The sequence below is a fragment of the Triturus cristatus genome, chromosome 12 (assembly GCF_964204655.1).
Source record: "Triturus cristatus chromosome 12, aTriCri1.1, whole genome shotgun sequence".
Lineage (NCBI taxonomy): Eukaryota > Metazoa > Chordata > Amphibia > Caudata > Salamandridae > Triturus > Triturus cristatus.
Genome location: NC_140595.1, coordinates 233,905,559 through 233,919,257, shown reverse-complemented (window position 1 = coordinate 233,919,257; position 13,699 = coordinate 233,905,559). Strand labels below are relative to the sequence as shown.

Sequence of the window (13,699 nt, the reverse complement as noted above, 5' to 3'; positions counted from 1 at the left end):
CATGTCTGAAACCTATGGTTTTTTCAGTGAATATATATATGTTGAGCTGGCACTGTATTTACCTGTTGACATTATAGATCGAAGTCGCTAGTATTTCACATTCATGTGTTGAAAGTATTTTTTCTATGTCTATCACAGCAACTGACAGCGAATCTCATGGTACTCTGGGACCATACATAAGTGTTTTCACTCACCCGTCAGGCGCTCATGTGATCAAGGCCACTGCATTGGCTGAAACGCGTTATGACCGCTTTGCACTGTTTATTTATTAAATAAACACGATATCCTGAACAGCAGAATACAGCGTATTGAAGAGTCTGTTTTTCTCTGCGTGGTGCCTGCATGCATCTTGGAGCGTAAACTGATATATATATATATATATATATATATTATAAAGCTGCTCCCAAAAATGATCTTATAGATGGCACTCCCGCGCAAAATTTATTCAAATATGTAAATAACGTATATTGCAGACAAATGCCTAAGCGTTTTGGCTTTACAAGCCTTGTTCACAACTTGTTGCATATATATCAATACAAATTTCCACTCCCAGATGGAAGAGAGCATGCACACAAGGTCTGCAGAGATAAGGCTTCTTTATTGTGTTGGGCCTCCCTCGACCCAGCAAACAGGAAAGGCGTGTTTCGGCTGCTGCAACAGCCGTGGTGGAAGCATAGTGTGTAGTGATCAGTAGGAATGAACAAGTCCTTTTTACCCTGTGTCACTGGAGTAAGGCCCACAGGCTCACTCACCTTTATAAAGTATTTTTTTTAGCAGCTGTGTGCATATCACACCATTGCCCTACATCAGGTAGTGAGTATAGGGCTGTGCACTGATCAGGTTGTCGTCCATGTGTAGTAGTGATTTAGCAACACCTGTGTGCCAAGAGGGGAAACCATGGCGCAGGTAAATTCACTAGAGTCTGCGCTTTGTCTGCAAGTATAGCAGCAACTCCCTGTGCCAGGTGGGGCTTCCGGTACTGAGTTTACCAAAAGTAAGGTCTGTTGATCGGAAAACAATGAGAGGCTGCGACCGATGGGTTGACCCCACCCATTGAGATCTGCCCCTGGCCAACGGCAAAGGTTTTTGGAGGACTTCGAGAAGGACGTTGTGCAATCGGAAGGCTCCAGTCAGAAGTCGAATATCACCCCCCTCCATGAAGGCTAGGAGCATCTCTGTTCACTGGGGAAAGGAACCAGCACAGCTTGGGGGAGATCCTGAACCTATTAGGTGCTACTGTGTGTACTTCAAGCAGTCTGACTACTCCGAACAGAACCTGCGGGTGTCTGTGGTTGGGGAATCCGATGAAACATTGAAAGATTCCGTGCTGCAGGAGTGGGTAAGACTGAACTGGGAATGTTGAGCCCCAGGGACACGCTGCTGAAGGTGCTGCGGCACCATAGACACTTTTGACTATTTTCTAAGAGTCATGGGGGAACTCTTGAGTAAGGCTTACAAGTTAGCATCCCCTGGATGCAGGCACCAGTGAATTTGGAATAACCCTGACCACACTGCAAGGACGAGGGAAGGATTTGCCACGAAAACACTAGATCCCTGATCTCAAGGGGATTGTGATGTTGTTTATGAATTTTGATATTTCTTTGAATGCGTAGAATTAGAAATAAAATAATTCTTTTTAATACAAAATGAAGTATTTGACTACATTTATTGACACTCCTGAGTGTACTTTGAGTTATGAGTCATGTTCTCTAACTTGTATCCACAGGGAGCCTTTGACTGCTCGTTCACCAATACCACCTAGAGTCAAGTGCAGAAGAGGTTCTTGGCCCAGCTGCTCAGGACTAATAGTAGGTCGGGGCCCGGGACATCAGGAGTAAAAGGCTTCAGCCAACATGGTTGGGCACAGTACCCCCTGCTTGCCCAGTGCCCCTCTGAAAGGAGTTTTGACAAAGGAACTCTTTTTTTCTTTTTGCTTAAGAACTCCATAAAATTGCATTGGTTTTCCACCACTTTCTTTTTTTCTCGTCTGTGCTCACACCCAAAATGCCCCATGAATTATGGGTTTCTCTCTTGTGTACTTTTACCTCCATTCCCCTCACTCTGTTCAGCAATCGTCACTCTTCACATCAGCAACTGGCTCTCTTCACTGGGTGTTACGGCATTTTGCTCATGCATCTAAAAAAATAGTCCACTCCATGCCAGGGACAGTAGGACAAATGTTGTGCTCCTTTCTTTTTTATTTATTTTTGTAAGGAGTGATTTTGTATCTTTTTTTTTTTTTGCAAACATATACTAGCCACCTTCTGCCCGAGACATTTTCTTTCATATTTTTACTTTTTCTCATTTTACGCCTACTGTACATGTTCACAAAAAATCCTTCTCCCCATGCAGTTTTATTTTTATTTTATATCTGCACCACAAATTCCTTACTCCACCGGCTCGTCTGTTGCTCCACCTCCCCTTGCTAACCTATCACTTTTTAAAAAAAAATTATTTATTTTTTTGACAACACATTGGCTGCCATTTGCTGCCAGCCGCTCCGCAGTACAGAAATCATTTTCATTTTTTTGTTTTTGTTTAAATATCTTTATTGGTATTTTACTTTTTTATCATGACTGACAATTTGAATCTATACAAGGAAAAAGAAGCTATTGGTTATGCTCTGCTGTGAATAATATATATAAAAATCTCAGGTGCCAAATAGTATTAGCAATCACAACAATTTAGATATAACACATTTATGGTAGGCCTGAGCGCTGACATGCAGATCATATTGGAGCATACGCAGGAGTACCTCTGTGTGTTATTGCCCATTATCGAGCTACATCATAGAACACCAAGTAATGTCATTGTTTTCTGCTGCATCTTCCTGAAGCGCATCATAATAATACAGTCTTAACAGGAGCTTACGTGAGTGCATCAGGTACATCCAGTGCGGAACCGGTTGGATCGCACCGGCAAGTCACTTTTTATTAGGAGAAAGACCTTAAATGATTGTGAAACACACATATCGGTCACTAGTGATTTCCAACAAAGCATATTTTTCCCCAAAATTACCGAAACATAACTGAAACTTAGAACATCTGAAGGAACCTCTGCCACACACTGACCTTAGTTAGCCCTAACCACACAGAACCGTACATTAATACGCATTGTCAATGCACTACCATGCAGACGTACAATTAGTCAATAGTAAACCCAATACTCGAAACAGTTCTGAGCCATAACTGACAAGTTGTGTCCGCATGTCTAGGGATTGAGGGGGGGGGCATATGAGGAGGCATATGGGGGGAGCTATCCGTGGCAGCGTAGGGGAAACGATAAGGATCTACGTCGTGGGCTCAGAGTTGTGCTGCTCCCTATTACTGAGTGGTGGGGGGCCAGGTAAGGCAGTCAGGGAATGGGCAACAGTGTAACAGTTGGTGCTGTGGGATTAGCAATTTGGAGGGCAACTAGCAACTCGTCCCAGTGTTGTGCAATAGGGAATTTGCGAAGCACAGCTATCTCCTCTCTATGCAGTGCTGCGCTTTCCGCCTGAGCCCACACTGTGAGTGAACGCCTCCAGCTAACTACCTCCGGAGGGAGTGCATCCTTCCATTTTTTGGTTGTGAGACGCTTTGCAGTGATGAGACCAAGGTCTCGAAATTTTGAAGTAACTCTATTTTTCTTAGATCTGACATACAGTCCCAAGAGGCACACCTCCCATGATAGTGGCATATCTGTGTTTGTGCATGAAGCCAGGGTTATCACTACCATATGCCAATAATGCTGAAGTGATGCACAGAACCATAGCATATGGAGTAGATCAGCATTCACATGCTGACAACGGGGACATTCAGAGGTGGTGATGTGAAAATACCTATTAATCATGTCAGGCGATAGATACGCCCTGTGTATAACGTACGTTTGAATGAGCTTGAACCTCGAGTTTCTGGGTACATTCCTAGCACTCTCCAGTATAACATCCCATTCCCTGTCCGTCCAGGGCCGGCCTCTGTCAGCTTCCCATCTGACTTTGAGCCGTGTCAGCGGCTTCAATGTGTGTGCGAGAAGCGCCTCTACCAGCCAGTGTACCACATGCGACCCTGCACCCATGACATGCAAATATTGCACCAGCAGGTGCGTCGATGGCTCACTAGCTATGTCCCCCCAGGTACAGAAATAATTTTCATGCCAAAAACATTTCAAGTTGTGTCTGCCATCTTGGATCAGTAAATAAAAAAGCAAAGAAAATTTGCCTGAGTCATGACACATAGTTGTACATACCTCCCTACACTTGTGCAGTAGAACGTAAGGGCCGAGCCATAGCTGTTTTTTTTTTTCATTCTTTTTTCCCAAATCAAGATGAGCAGAAAGGCGTTTATTTCTCCCCCCAAATCTACACAGCATGGGTAAACAACATATGGAAAGCTCTGGATCCAAAAAGGAGGCCTACAGCATGTTTAAGCATGGTTTACTTCTTAATTCCTACAGTTTGTTTTTTTGTTTCACAAGTACAAGTAGGAGGATTGCTGCCAACAATCCTCAGTTTGTAATTTGCACTCAACCAACTACACACCAACGAAGTTTGTATGCAGCTGTTACAGTGCAAAACATGAGCGGGTTTAGATAAATTGTATATCAGTTTGTCTCAGATCATCATACAAAGACACTACACATTGATCTACATTGCACAATTCAAACATTTCATTCCTGACCTGGATGGAGACAGTCATTGTTTTCCTTTCCCTCTTCAGGATTAATTAAATATTGGTTTTCCTCCCAAGTCATCTTAAATAAAACATCAGAATCTAACAGGGTGTCACCTGTAAATTAAAGATAGTATCCATTATTTGTGCCATACATGAAATAGTATTATTCTATGCCTGTAGTTACATATTTCATTGGACCAGCATCACTTTTTTTGCTTTGGTAAACGTGTGTTCTATAGTAGACATAAGAGACCATCAACAAGACTTCTCAGAAGACTTGAAGCACATTACTTATTCCCATCTTAGAACACATTCTTTATTTCGATCTATCCTGAAAAGTATTTTTCTCTTCAGCAATGATGTACAGCTCAATAGTAATCAGCACTCGTGAAGTTCAACAAACAATATATGAAAATTATCCCATCAAAGAGGCAAATCAGGCTGTCAACACACAAGAGTAGAATTTATGCCTCAAGTTAAAATGTCAACAGGAAAGAAGGAAGGGATGAAAGGAGGATACATTGAACCTGTGGCAATTATTTCACAATTAAATCATTACTTTCAATGGGAAAATTGAACTGGATCAAGCATGGCCTATTAATTAACATAGTTAATTAGAAATGGCAACCAATACATCTGTCTACAGTTCTTTTTAGTCTGAATACTTCAAAGTCTCTGGACATAAACATAGTCACATAATAGCATAGGCAATCACCTTTTTCACTAAAAGTATTGCAATATTTTACCAGCACCAGCTGTGAGCAGAATTATACCAGGTTCATGTGTTCCTTGTCCCTCCCTAGTATCATATGCTATGTGTTTATAAGATCATTTGAGTCCATAATCCACCTGGAGGTAGTCACAATATCAACAAGGAGTCAGCTAGAGTACACTACCCTATTATTTTAGGCCTTGTAAAAAGGTAAATTAATCCAAAACCACTTAATGCAGATGGATTCAGCTAATATGAAGAGTCGATGTGTTTGGGTTGCAATGGATATTAGCCTCCTCAGAACAAATAACATACAAAAAACACATACCTAAGAAACAATACATAAAACAGTTCATATCACAAATATTTACAAATATGTGCATCTATTTACAGAAACAACATTTTCCTTGCACAACCGCATGAAAGGCACAGGAGAACGATGCCACCACATGTCAACGTGGACACTGTGCTGAAACAGCATTACTATCAGACCAAAAAGAAGGTAATCACACCTTGAAGAAGTGCTGAGCTGCATGTGGTAAAAAAACCTCGACCATGCAGCTCCATGATTGGGCTCACAGCTATAATCCCACAAGTATAATATGCACTGGATCTAAGATAAAGGAGAAGACCCGTGTACTGCCTGCTTATGGTGTAAATTGAGTGAATAATCACCAGAAGGGGAAGACCAAACTCAGCTCACTGCCCATTGTCATAAACGAGAATGGGAGCAATCTAGTACCCAACAGACCTAGTATCTCACCATGAATGAACATGCCTTTCGTACCAGTAAGTACTCCAAGTAAATCCTCATAGGAAGGATCCTAAGGTAAAAATAGCAAAGCAAATATGGTGGGTCCGAAGTTTAATAGTAAGAGATTACTAAGAGGCGAGATCCCTAGCAGACTAATGTCTTTGCAATGTAGAGACACATCATTCAGCGTACTTGGAGCCCAAGCGAACACTGGTGCACAGAAGTCTGCAAATATCAATGTATTGCGCTGGGGCATTCTGTGCCTATGAGGTGCGGGGAAGTTTATTATGAGCGCTGTGCATAAGGCATCATGCAAGCATAAATATGCCTGCGGACTCTTCTACTAAAATGACGGCCATCTTGTAACATTGTTGAATCACTATGTGGATTGCGAATCAATGTAATCTAAAAGATTTTGTTAAACAATATGATCCAATCTGGGCCAATTAAACAATCAAGGACATTACTGACAGATTAATACAGACCATACCATAAGCCTGACCCAGAGAAAAGCAAAAATAACCAAGAAAGCAATGGAAAAATGATGGATTTGCCCTGAAGAGTTAGAGTTTTTAAGATCTATGCATACCAGTGATTTATATCCTTCCCAATGTGAACTATATCCTAATAATCCTCCTGGCAGACCTATTATCTATATGTGTGGTTCCTTGCTTGAACCTCTGGCACAATATACCGATATCTTCTTAAAATCCTTTGTATGTTCTACAGAGGCATATGTCATGAGTTTCCATGGGGCTCATCAAAATAATAGAGGGATGAAGCTTTGATATGGACAAAGAAATTCTTATTACCTTCGATAGAGAGGAGCTCCACAACAATATCTCCCAAGAAGAGGCTATAGCAGTGATCAAAGGCAGACTATTTCACGATGGCAGCGGTGCAGACATGCTGCTGGCGCACTGAAGATGGGCCTAAGGCAATCCCATCTGCGCCCATCCGCATCCGACCGGGTCAGGGGCCAGAACCCCTGCTAGTCGCAACTCCTATCTACATCTAGACTACTCTCCAGATTTACTTCGAAGCTTAGCTCCTAAGATCCCTGAAGTATGCTTGCATAAACTAACAGCTGACTCTGAGTTGCTCAACTGCCCTCACTTGATTTTAACTACGAACTGAAGAGGCTGCCCTTAACCAACTAACCAATTAACACAAAATACAGCTCCTTTTTATTAACTGTTGCTCGCTAATTAAACATAAAAAAAATATCTTCCAAATTCTTGTAGATAAACAGCCGGACGCCTTGTTTCTGACTTAAACTGGGCTGAATGAGTGCTTAGCACCTGACAGCTTAGATGCTTTACCACTAGGTTATGGGCTAGTTAGACAGGATCGCCCAATTAAAAGAGGAGTGATCGTGATCATTTACAAACTATCCCTGAAATGTACCATTAAGGCCGCAAAGCTTGAGAATTGCAAGGCCTTTTTATGTTTACCCTCTCTGACGCAGAAGATCATGCAATAGTGGGTTTTTTAATTTATCAACCACCAGGACCCACATCACACTTTATATCCAGTCTCATAGAGACCATAGTTCAGCCAGCACTACACCAATCTGTTAACCCTAGATGGCCTTAATATGCACTTTGATAAGAACTCTAACTCAGAAGCACATTTTGTATGTAAGGAACTCGGAACCATGAATCTGACGCAATAAGTGAGTACTTCTACTCATGAGTTAGGACATATTTTAGATCCGATATTTGCCAATTTCCTCATGATTGAGGTGGACGCCCCATTAATGGTTCCCTGGTCAGACAACCATCTGGTGGCCTTCTCGGTGCCTTTCTGCAGGCCTTTTCTTATTAAGCCTAGCCAGCCAATTACTTGTAGGAAATGGGCTAGATTTAACTCTGACATTTTCTCCCAGACTCAATGAAACCTTAATCATAGCAAAAAAAGGTGTAAGCACCTTGCGCGTAGGTAGAGAAAGGAATACTGACCTATTAGTAGAGCCAACTACAAAAATGAGCTCAAGCAATATAATGCGCTCATTAGGAAAACGCGTTGTTATTTTATATACTAGAAAAATGGAAAGTGCTAAGAATTCCTCCAAAGCTTTTACTCCATGCCTAAATCCTTGTCCTCGCTTGAACGTACAATGGCCCTGGCATCTACATCTTTTGAGAATTGTAACAAGGTTGCTAACTTTTTCGCGACTAAAGTAGCTATAATTTATCAAACCTTTCTGTCAGAAGCCTGAAGCTGTATATTTTTGGGGGCATGCCCTCAGTGAATTTAGGACACCTGCGCTGGAAGATCTGAAGGGCATGGCCATGAATATTAAAACGGGATCTCCTCTCGATCTAGCCCCGCCTAAAATTCTGATGCAAGGAACAGACATCTTTCTATCCTATGTTCCACAGTTAACAGCTCTATTTTTTTTAGCTTAGGTGAAATTCCACAGAAATGGAAGCAAGCGTTAGTACCTTACAGAAAAAACCTTCAGCAGATCCAATGCTGCTAAAAAAAATTCGTCCTATCTCCTTGCTACCGTTCAAGCTATCTTCCCTCGATGATAAATTGATAACTACCTATACACTGGTGCGCAAGTAAAGATCTTCAGCAGCCTACTTGGTTATGGTGCCAAGAATTCTAAAAGTTAGGATGGGAGGGCGATCTTTTGGCTACCTGGCAGCCAAAAGGCGGAATACTCTGCCATTGATGCTGAGAGCCGAACCCAGTGAAGGCGCTTTACACAAGAGATAAAAAACCTGGTTGTTCTCGTCCTACAATTAGAATTACTTTGGAAGTTATCTATGCCCTTTTCTGTCGAGCTTAGGTATAGCTTTTCTTGTTGCTCTTTTATTGGGAGTCCTGATCCTAGCGCGAGGACACATCGGCGGTGTAACGAAGCGCTTTACAAATGGTAAAAATCAAATCAAAGAGATGATGGAGTCAAGACCATATCCAAATACAGTTCCCACAAAATTCCTAGTAGAGCTGGTAACCACATTTGTAATAAAAAAACACTTTTTTCCATTCAAAAAGAAAACAAGCTCTTCCTAGAAATTAAAGGAGTGGCTTCACTCCAGAGGTGGCTAACATATGTATGCCCTTTTTCAAAAGAAAATGGATTTATGTTGAAGACAATCCCTTTAAATATTCCATTTCACTAAAGGGTGGAACTACTATATAGATGATGTTTTTATGATTTGGGATGGACCCCTTCTGCTTTTGAATGACTTTCAGCCACTATACTGAAGATCTGAGATTCACTCTAGCCCATAACAAAAACAAAATACATTTTCTGGATCTTTCAACTGAAGTAAGAGGTGAACTGGCAGTACATTTATACACCAAGCTTAAGACAGCAGGCGCCCTAGAACTTTGAAAGAAAATTTGCCCTGTGGACGAGTCCACATTCAAAGAAATTATACCTATAAAGAAGATTATTTCAAGAATGACAATAATCTTTGAGGTAAACTTATCAATAGAGGATACCAAAAGAAATTATTAAAAGACTCTTGAAAATCAGCATGGCTCACCTGGCCCAAAACACTCTTAGTGCCAAAAACAAAAACAAATAACAACCAATTCACAAAAGTGTGGTAACTTAGAATAAAAAAGCTTGCAGTCAAATGTATTAATTAAATGAACTGGAAAATACCATCTAGTTTTGACCACCCAAAAACTTTATTCTGTTTTTTAAAAGAGTAAGAATTTGCGACAGCAACTGTTGAGGGCTGCAAGGTTTGCAGCTGAAACAAAACATCTTCCGCAGATGCTTGGCCTACCACTGGTAGTTGGCCATTACAAATGCCAGAACTGCACAGCCTGTAAATTCACAAGTGATAGTAAGAGCGTGCCACTAAATGGATTTTTTCTTTTTTTTTTTTTAAATCAAACAACATTTTCTAATTGTAATGCTAAAAATGCTATTTATTTTGTCAAGTGTCCCTGCAAGAAGGTACGTATAGTAAAAATAAAAGTGGGGAGAGGAGTTGGCCTAATGGTTAGGGCGCTCGACCTCGGACCTGGGGGAACTGGGTACGAGTCTCGGTAATGACGCTAAACATCCTGTGATTCTGGGCAAATCACTTAATCTCCCCGTGCCTAACAAAAAATGAATGTGTGTCCTCATGTAACGTAACTGGTGCTATGTAAAGCGCTCTGATACCCGATTGGATTCGGGTCAAGTTCGCGCTATATAAAACTCTGCAAAAAAATCACCCAGCCTAAAAAAATCTTACAACTTGCAACACTAGTCCCGCATCAAAGGTCGCACACAGGGACCACCACTGGTTAAACACTTTGTGACAATGAATCACTCTGAAGACAATCCATTTTGGTCAGTCCTTTTTGTAGCACAATGTGACCTCAGAGGTGGCTCGATGTCCTTAGTGTTAACCAATATGGAAGCAAGAATAATTGAAAAATTTCACACAACAACTTTAGGTTTGAACAACATCAATGAAATGTGGTCTCTGAATTGAGCTATATTCTATTCACTTTAGATGCATTTTTTACGTAAATATTTTCTGGTCTTGACTTGATGTATCCCTACTATGTAACCAACTATACAATAAATAATGTTAACCGTAAGAAATACTTCAAGCATTCGGTTTATACTTTAAATCTGTAGAATGTAATGGTCATCGTATTTGACAAGGTTTTCCATCAGCACTCTTGTGTAATTTTCTTTCTTATTTTTAACAAGTTGGGATTCATTATTCAATTTGCCTTGTATCACCGTTCACAGATTTGAGCATTCTGTCTTATAAAATCTTTTAAATTACAGTAATTCCCGTTGTACATATTAATTCAACTATGTTACAAGAAGGCTGCCATTTTAGCAGAAGAGTCACCAAGCACACTCACGCTCCCAGCAGGCCTTATGCATATGCATGCCACTCATACGAATCTCCCCCGGGTAACCGAAGCACAGGACGCCACACCGCGCTATGGTGATATTTGCAGCCTTCCATGCGCCAGTATTCACTTGGGCTCGAAATACGTGGGAGACTGTTCCCATGAGGCACAGGGTCAGACTGATTTGCATATGGCCATGTCTGAATTGGGGTGGCAGAGTGGGCTAAAGAACGGTGATGGATTAAACCCAGATCAGTTGACTGGGGGTGAGTGCTTGCAATGTTCAACACTCCGTCCATCATTTCTTTTGGTTTTTGCTTTGTTCGCCATAAGTTGGCAGGGTATGCTCAGACGTGAGTCCCTTGCTCACTTTGCCACTGCATTCAAGCAAGCCTGGCTGAAGATGGCTGAAATGCCAGAAATCGGTCCTAGGAAGCTTGTTTCCGGTCCAGGGAAGACATGGCTTGGCCGTTCGGGCTGGACTGTTCCCATGAGGCACAGGGTCAGACTGATTTGCATATGGCCATGTCTGAAATGGGGTGGCAGAGTGGTCTAAAGAACGGTGATGGATTAAACCCAGATCAGTTGACTGGGGGTGAGTGCTTGCAATGTTCAACACTCCGTCCATCATTTCTTTTGGTTTTTGCTTTGTTCGCCATAAGTTGGCAGGGTATGCTCAGACGGGAGTCCCTTGCTCACTTTGCCACTGGATTCAAGCAAGCCTGGCTGAAGACGGCTGAAATGCCAGAAACCGGTCCTAGGAAGCTTGTTTCCGGTCCAGGGAAGACATGGCTTGGCAGTTCGGGCTGGACTGTTCCCATGAGGCACAGGGTCAGACTGATTTGCATATGGCCATGTCTGAACTGGGGTGGCAGAGTGGGCTAAAGAACGGTGATGGATTAAACCCAGATCAGTTGACTGGGGGTGAGTGCTTGCAATGTTCAACACTCCGTCCATCATTTCCTTTGGTTTTTGCTTTGTTCGCCATAAGTTGGCAGGGTATGCTCAGACGTGAGTCCCTTGCTCACTTTGCCACTGGATTCAAGCAAGCCTGGCTGAAGACGGCTGAAATGCCAGAAACCGGTCCTAGGAAGCTTGTTTCCGGTCCAGGGAAGACATGGCTTGGCAGTTCGGGCTGGACTGTTCCCATGAGGCACAGGGTCAGACTGATTTGCATATGGCCATGTCTGAACTGGGGTGGCAGAGTGGGCTAAAGAACGGTGATGGATTAAACCCAGATCAGTTGACTGGGGGTGAGTGCTTGCAATGTTCAACACTCCGTCCATCATTTCCTTTGGTTTTTGCTTTGTTCGCCATAAGTTGGCAGGGTATGCTCAGACGTGAGTCCCTTGCTCACTTTGCCACTGGATTCAAGCAAGCCTGGCTGAAGATGGCTGAAATGCCAGAAACCGGTCCTATGAAGCTTGTTTCCGGTCCAGGGAAGACATGGCTTGGGTGTTCGGGCTGGACTGTTCCCATGAGGCACAGGGTCAGACTGATTTGCATATGGCCATGTCTGAACTGGGGTGGCAGAGTGGGCTAAAGAACGTGATGGATTAAACCCAGATCAGTTGACTGGGGGTGAGTGCTTGCAATGTTCAACACTCCGTCCATCATTTCCTTTGGTTTTTGCTTTGTTCGCCATAAGTTGGCAGGGTATGCTCAGACGTGAGTCCCTTGCTCACTTTGCCACTGGATTCAAGCAAGCCTGGCTGAAGACGGCTGAAATGCCAGAAACCGGTCCTAGGAAGCTTGTGTCCGGTCCAGGGAAGACATGGCTTGGCAGTTCGGGCTGGACTGTTCCCACGAGGCACAGGGTCAGACTGATTTGCATATGGCCATTCTGAACTGGGGTGGCAGAGTGGGCTAAAGAACGGTGATGGATTAAACCCAGATCAGTTGACTGGGGGTGAGTGCTTGCAATGTTCAACACTCCGTCCATCATTTCCTTTGGTTTTTGCTTTGTTCGCCATAAATTGGCAGGGTATGCTCAGACGTGAGTCCCTTGCTCACTTTGCCACTGGATTCAAGCAAGCCTGGCTGAAGACGGCTGAAATGCCAGAACCCGGTCCTTAGAAGCTTGTTTCCGGTCCAGGGAAGACATGGCTTGGCAGTTCGGGCTAGACTGTTCCCATGAGGCACAGGGTCAGACTGATTTGCATATGGCCATGTCTGAACTGGGGTGGCAGAGTGGGCTAAAGAACGGTGATGGATTAAACCCAGATCAGTTGACTGGGGGTGAGTGCTTGCAATGTTCAACACTCCGTCCATCATTTCCTTTGGTTTTTGCTTTGGTAAAATTAGGCCACCTTAAACCTATAATTCAGTGGGCATCTCACGTCTTAGTTTCTTTAAGCTAAGGATACAAGATAGTACCCACGCATACAAGTGTGCAGTCAACACCAATAATCCCTTACCATTAACCTTCCAACCCACCATATTTGCCTTGGTATTTTACTTGAGGATCTTTCCTATGATGATTTATTTGGAGTACTAACTGGCAGGAGAGTCATGATCCTTCGTGGTAAGACAGGACCGGGTCTGTGGGTGACTAGATAATTCCCATTCTTGTTTAGGACTATGTACAATGTACTGAGTTTGGTCGGTGACAGCCTCTTCCCTTGTAGGTGAAGATTCCCTCTATCGACTCTGTAAGCAGACTGGGCATGTGTCTTCTGCTTCATCTTTGATCCAGAGCATATCATACTTGGAGCTGCATGCACTTACTTTTGACTATACATGGATGTTTTA

At 42.7% G+C, this 13,699-nt stretch overlaps 1 protein-coding gene across 11 annotated transcripts in view; it reads right to left on the bottom strand.

Moving 5' to 3' along the window:
- The window catches only part of LOC146775776 (butyrophilin subfamily 2 member A1-like), a 506,274-nt gene that overhangs the window by 290,829 nt on the left and 201,746 nt on the right, over positions 1-13,699 (bottom strand). For all 11 annotated transcript variants that reach the window (XM_085637618.1, XM_085637620.1, XM_085637622.1 and 8 more), the window contains exon 4: positions 4,659-4,766. In XM_085637618.1, the coding sequence (XP_085493744.1) occupies positions 4,659-4,766 (108 nt within the window). The remainder of the gene's footprint in view (positions 1-4,658; positions 4,767-13,699) is intronic.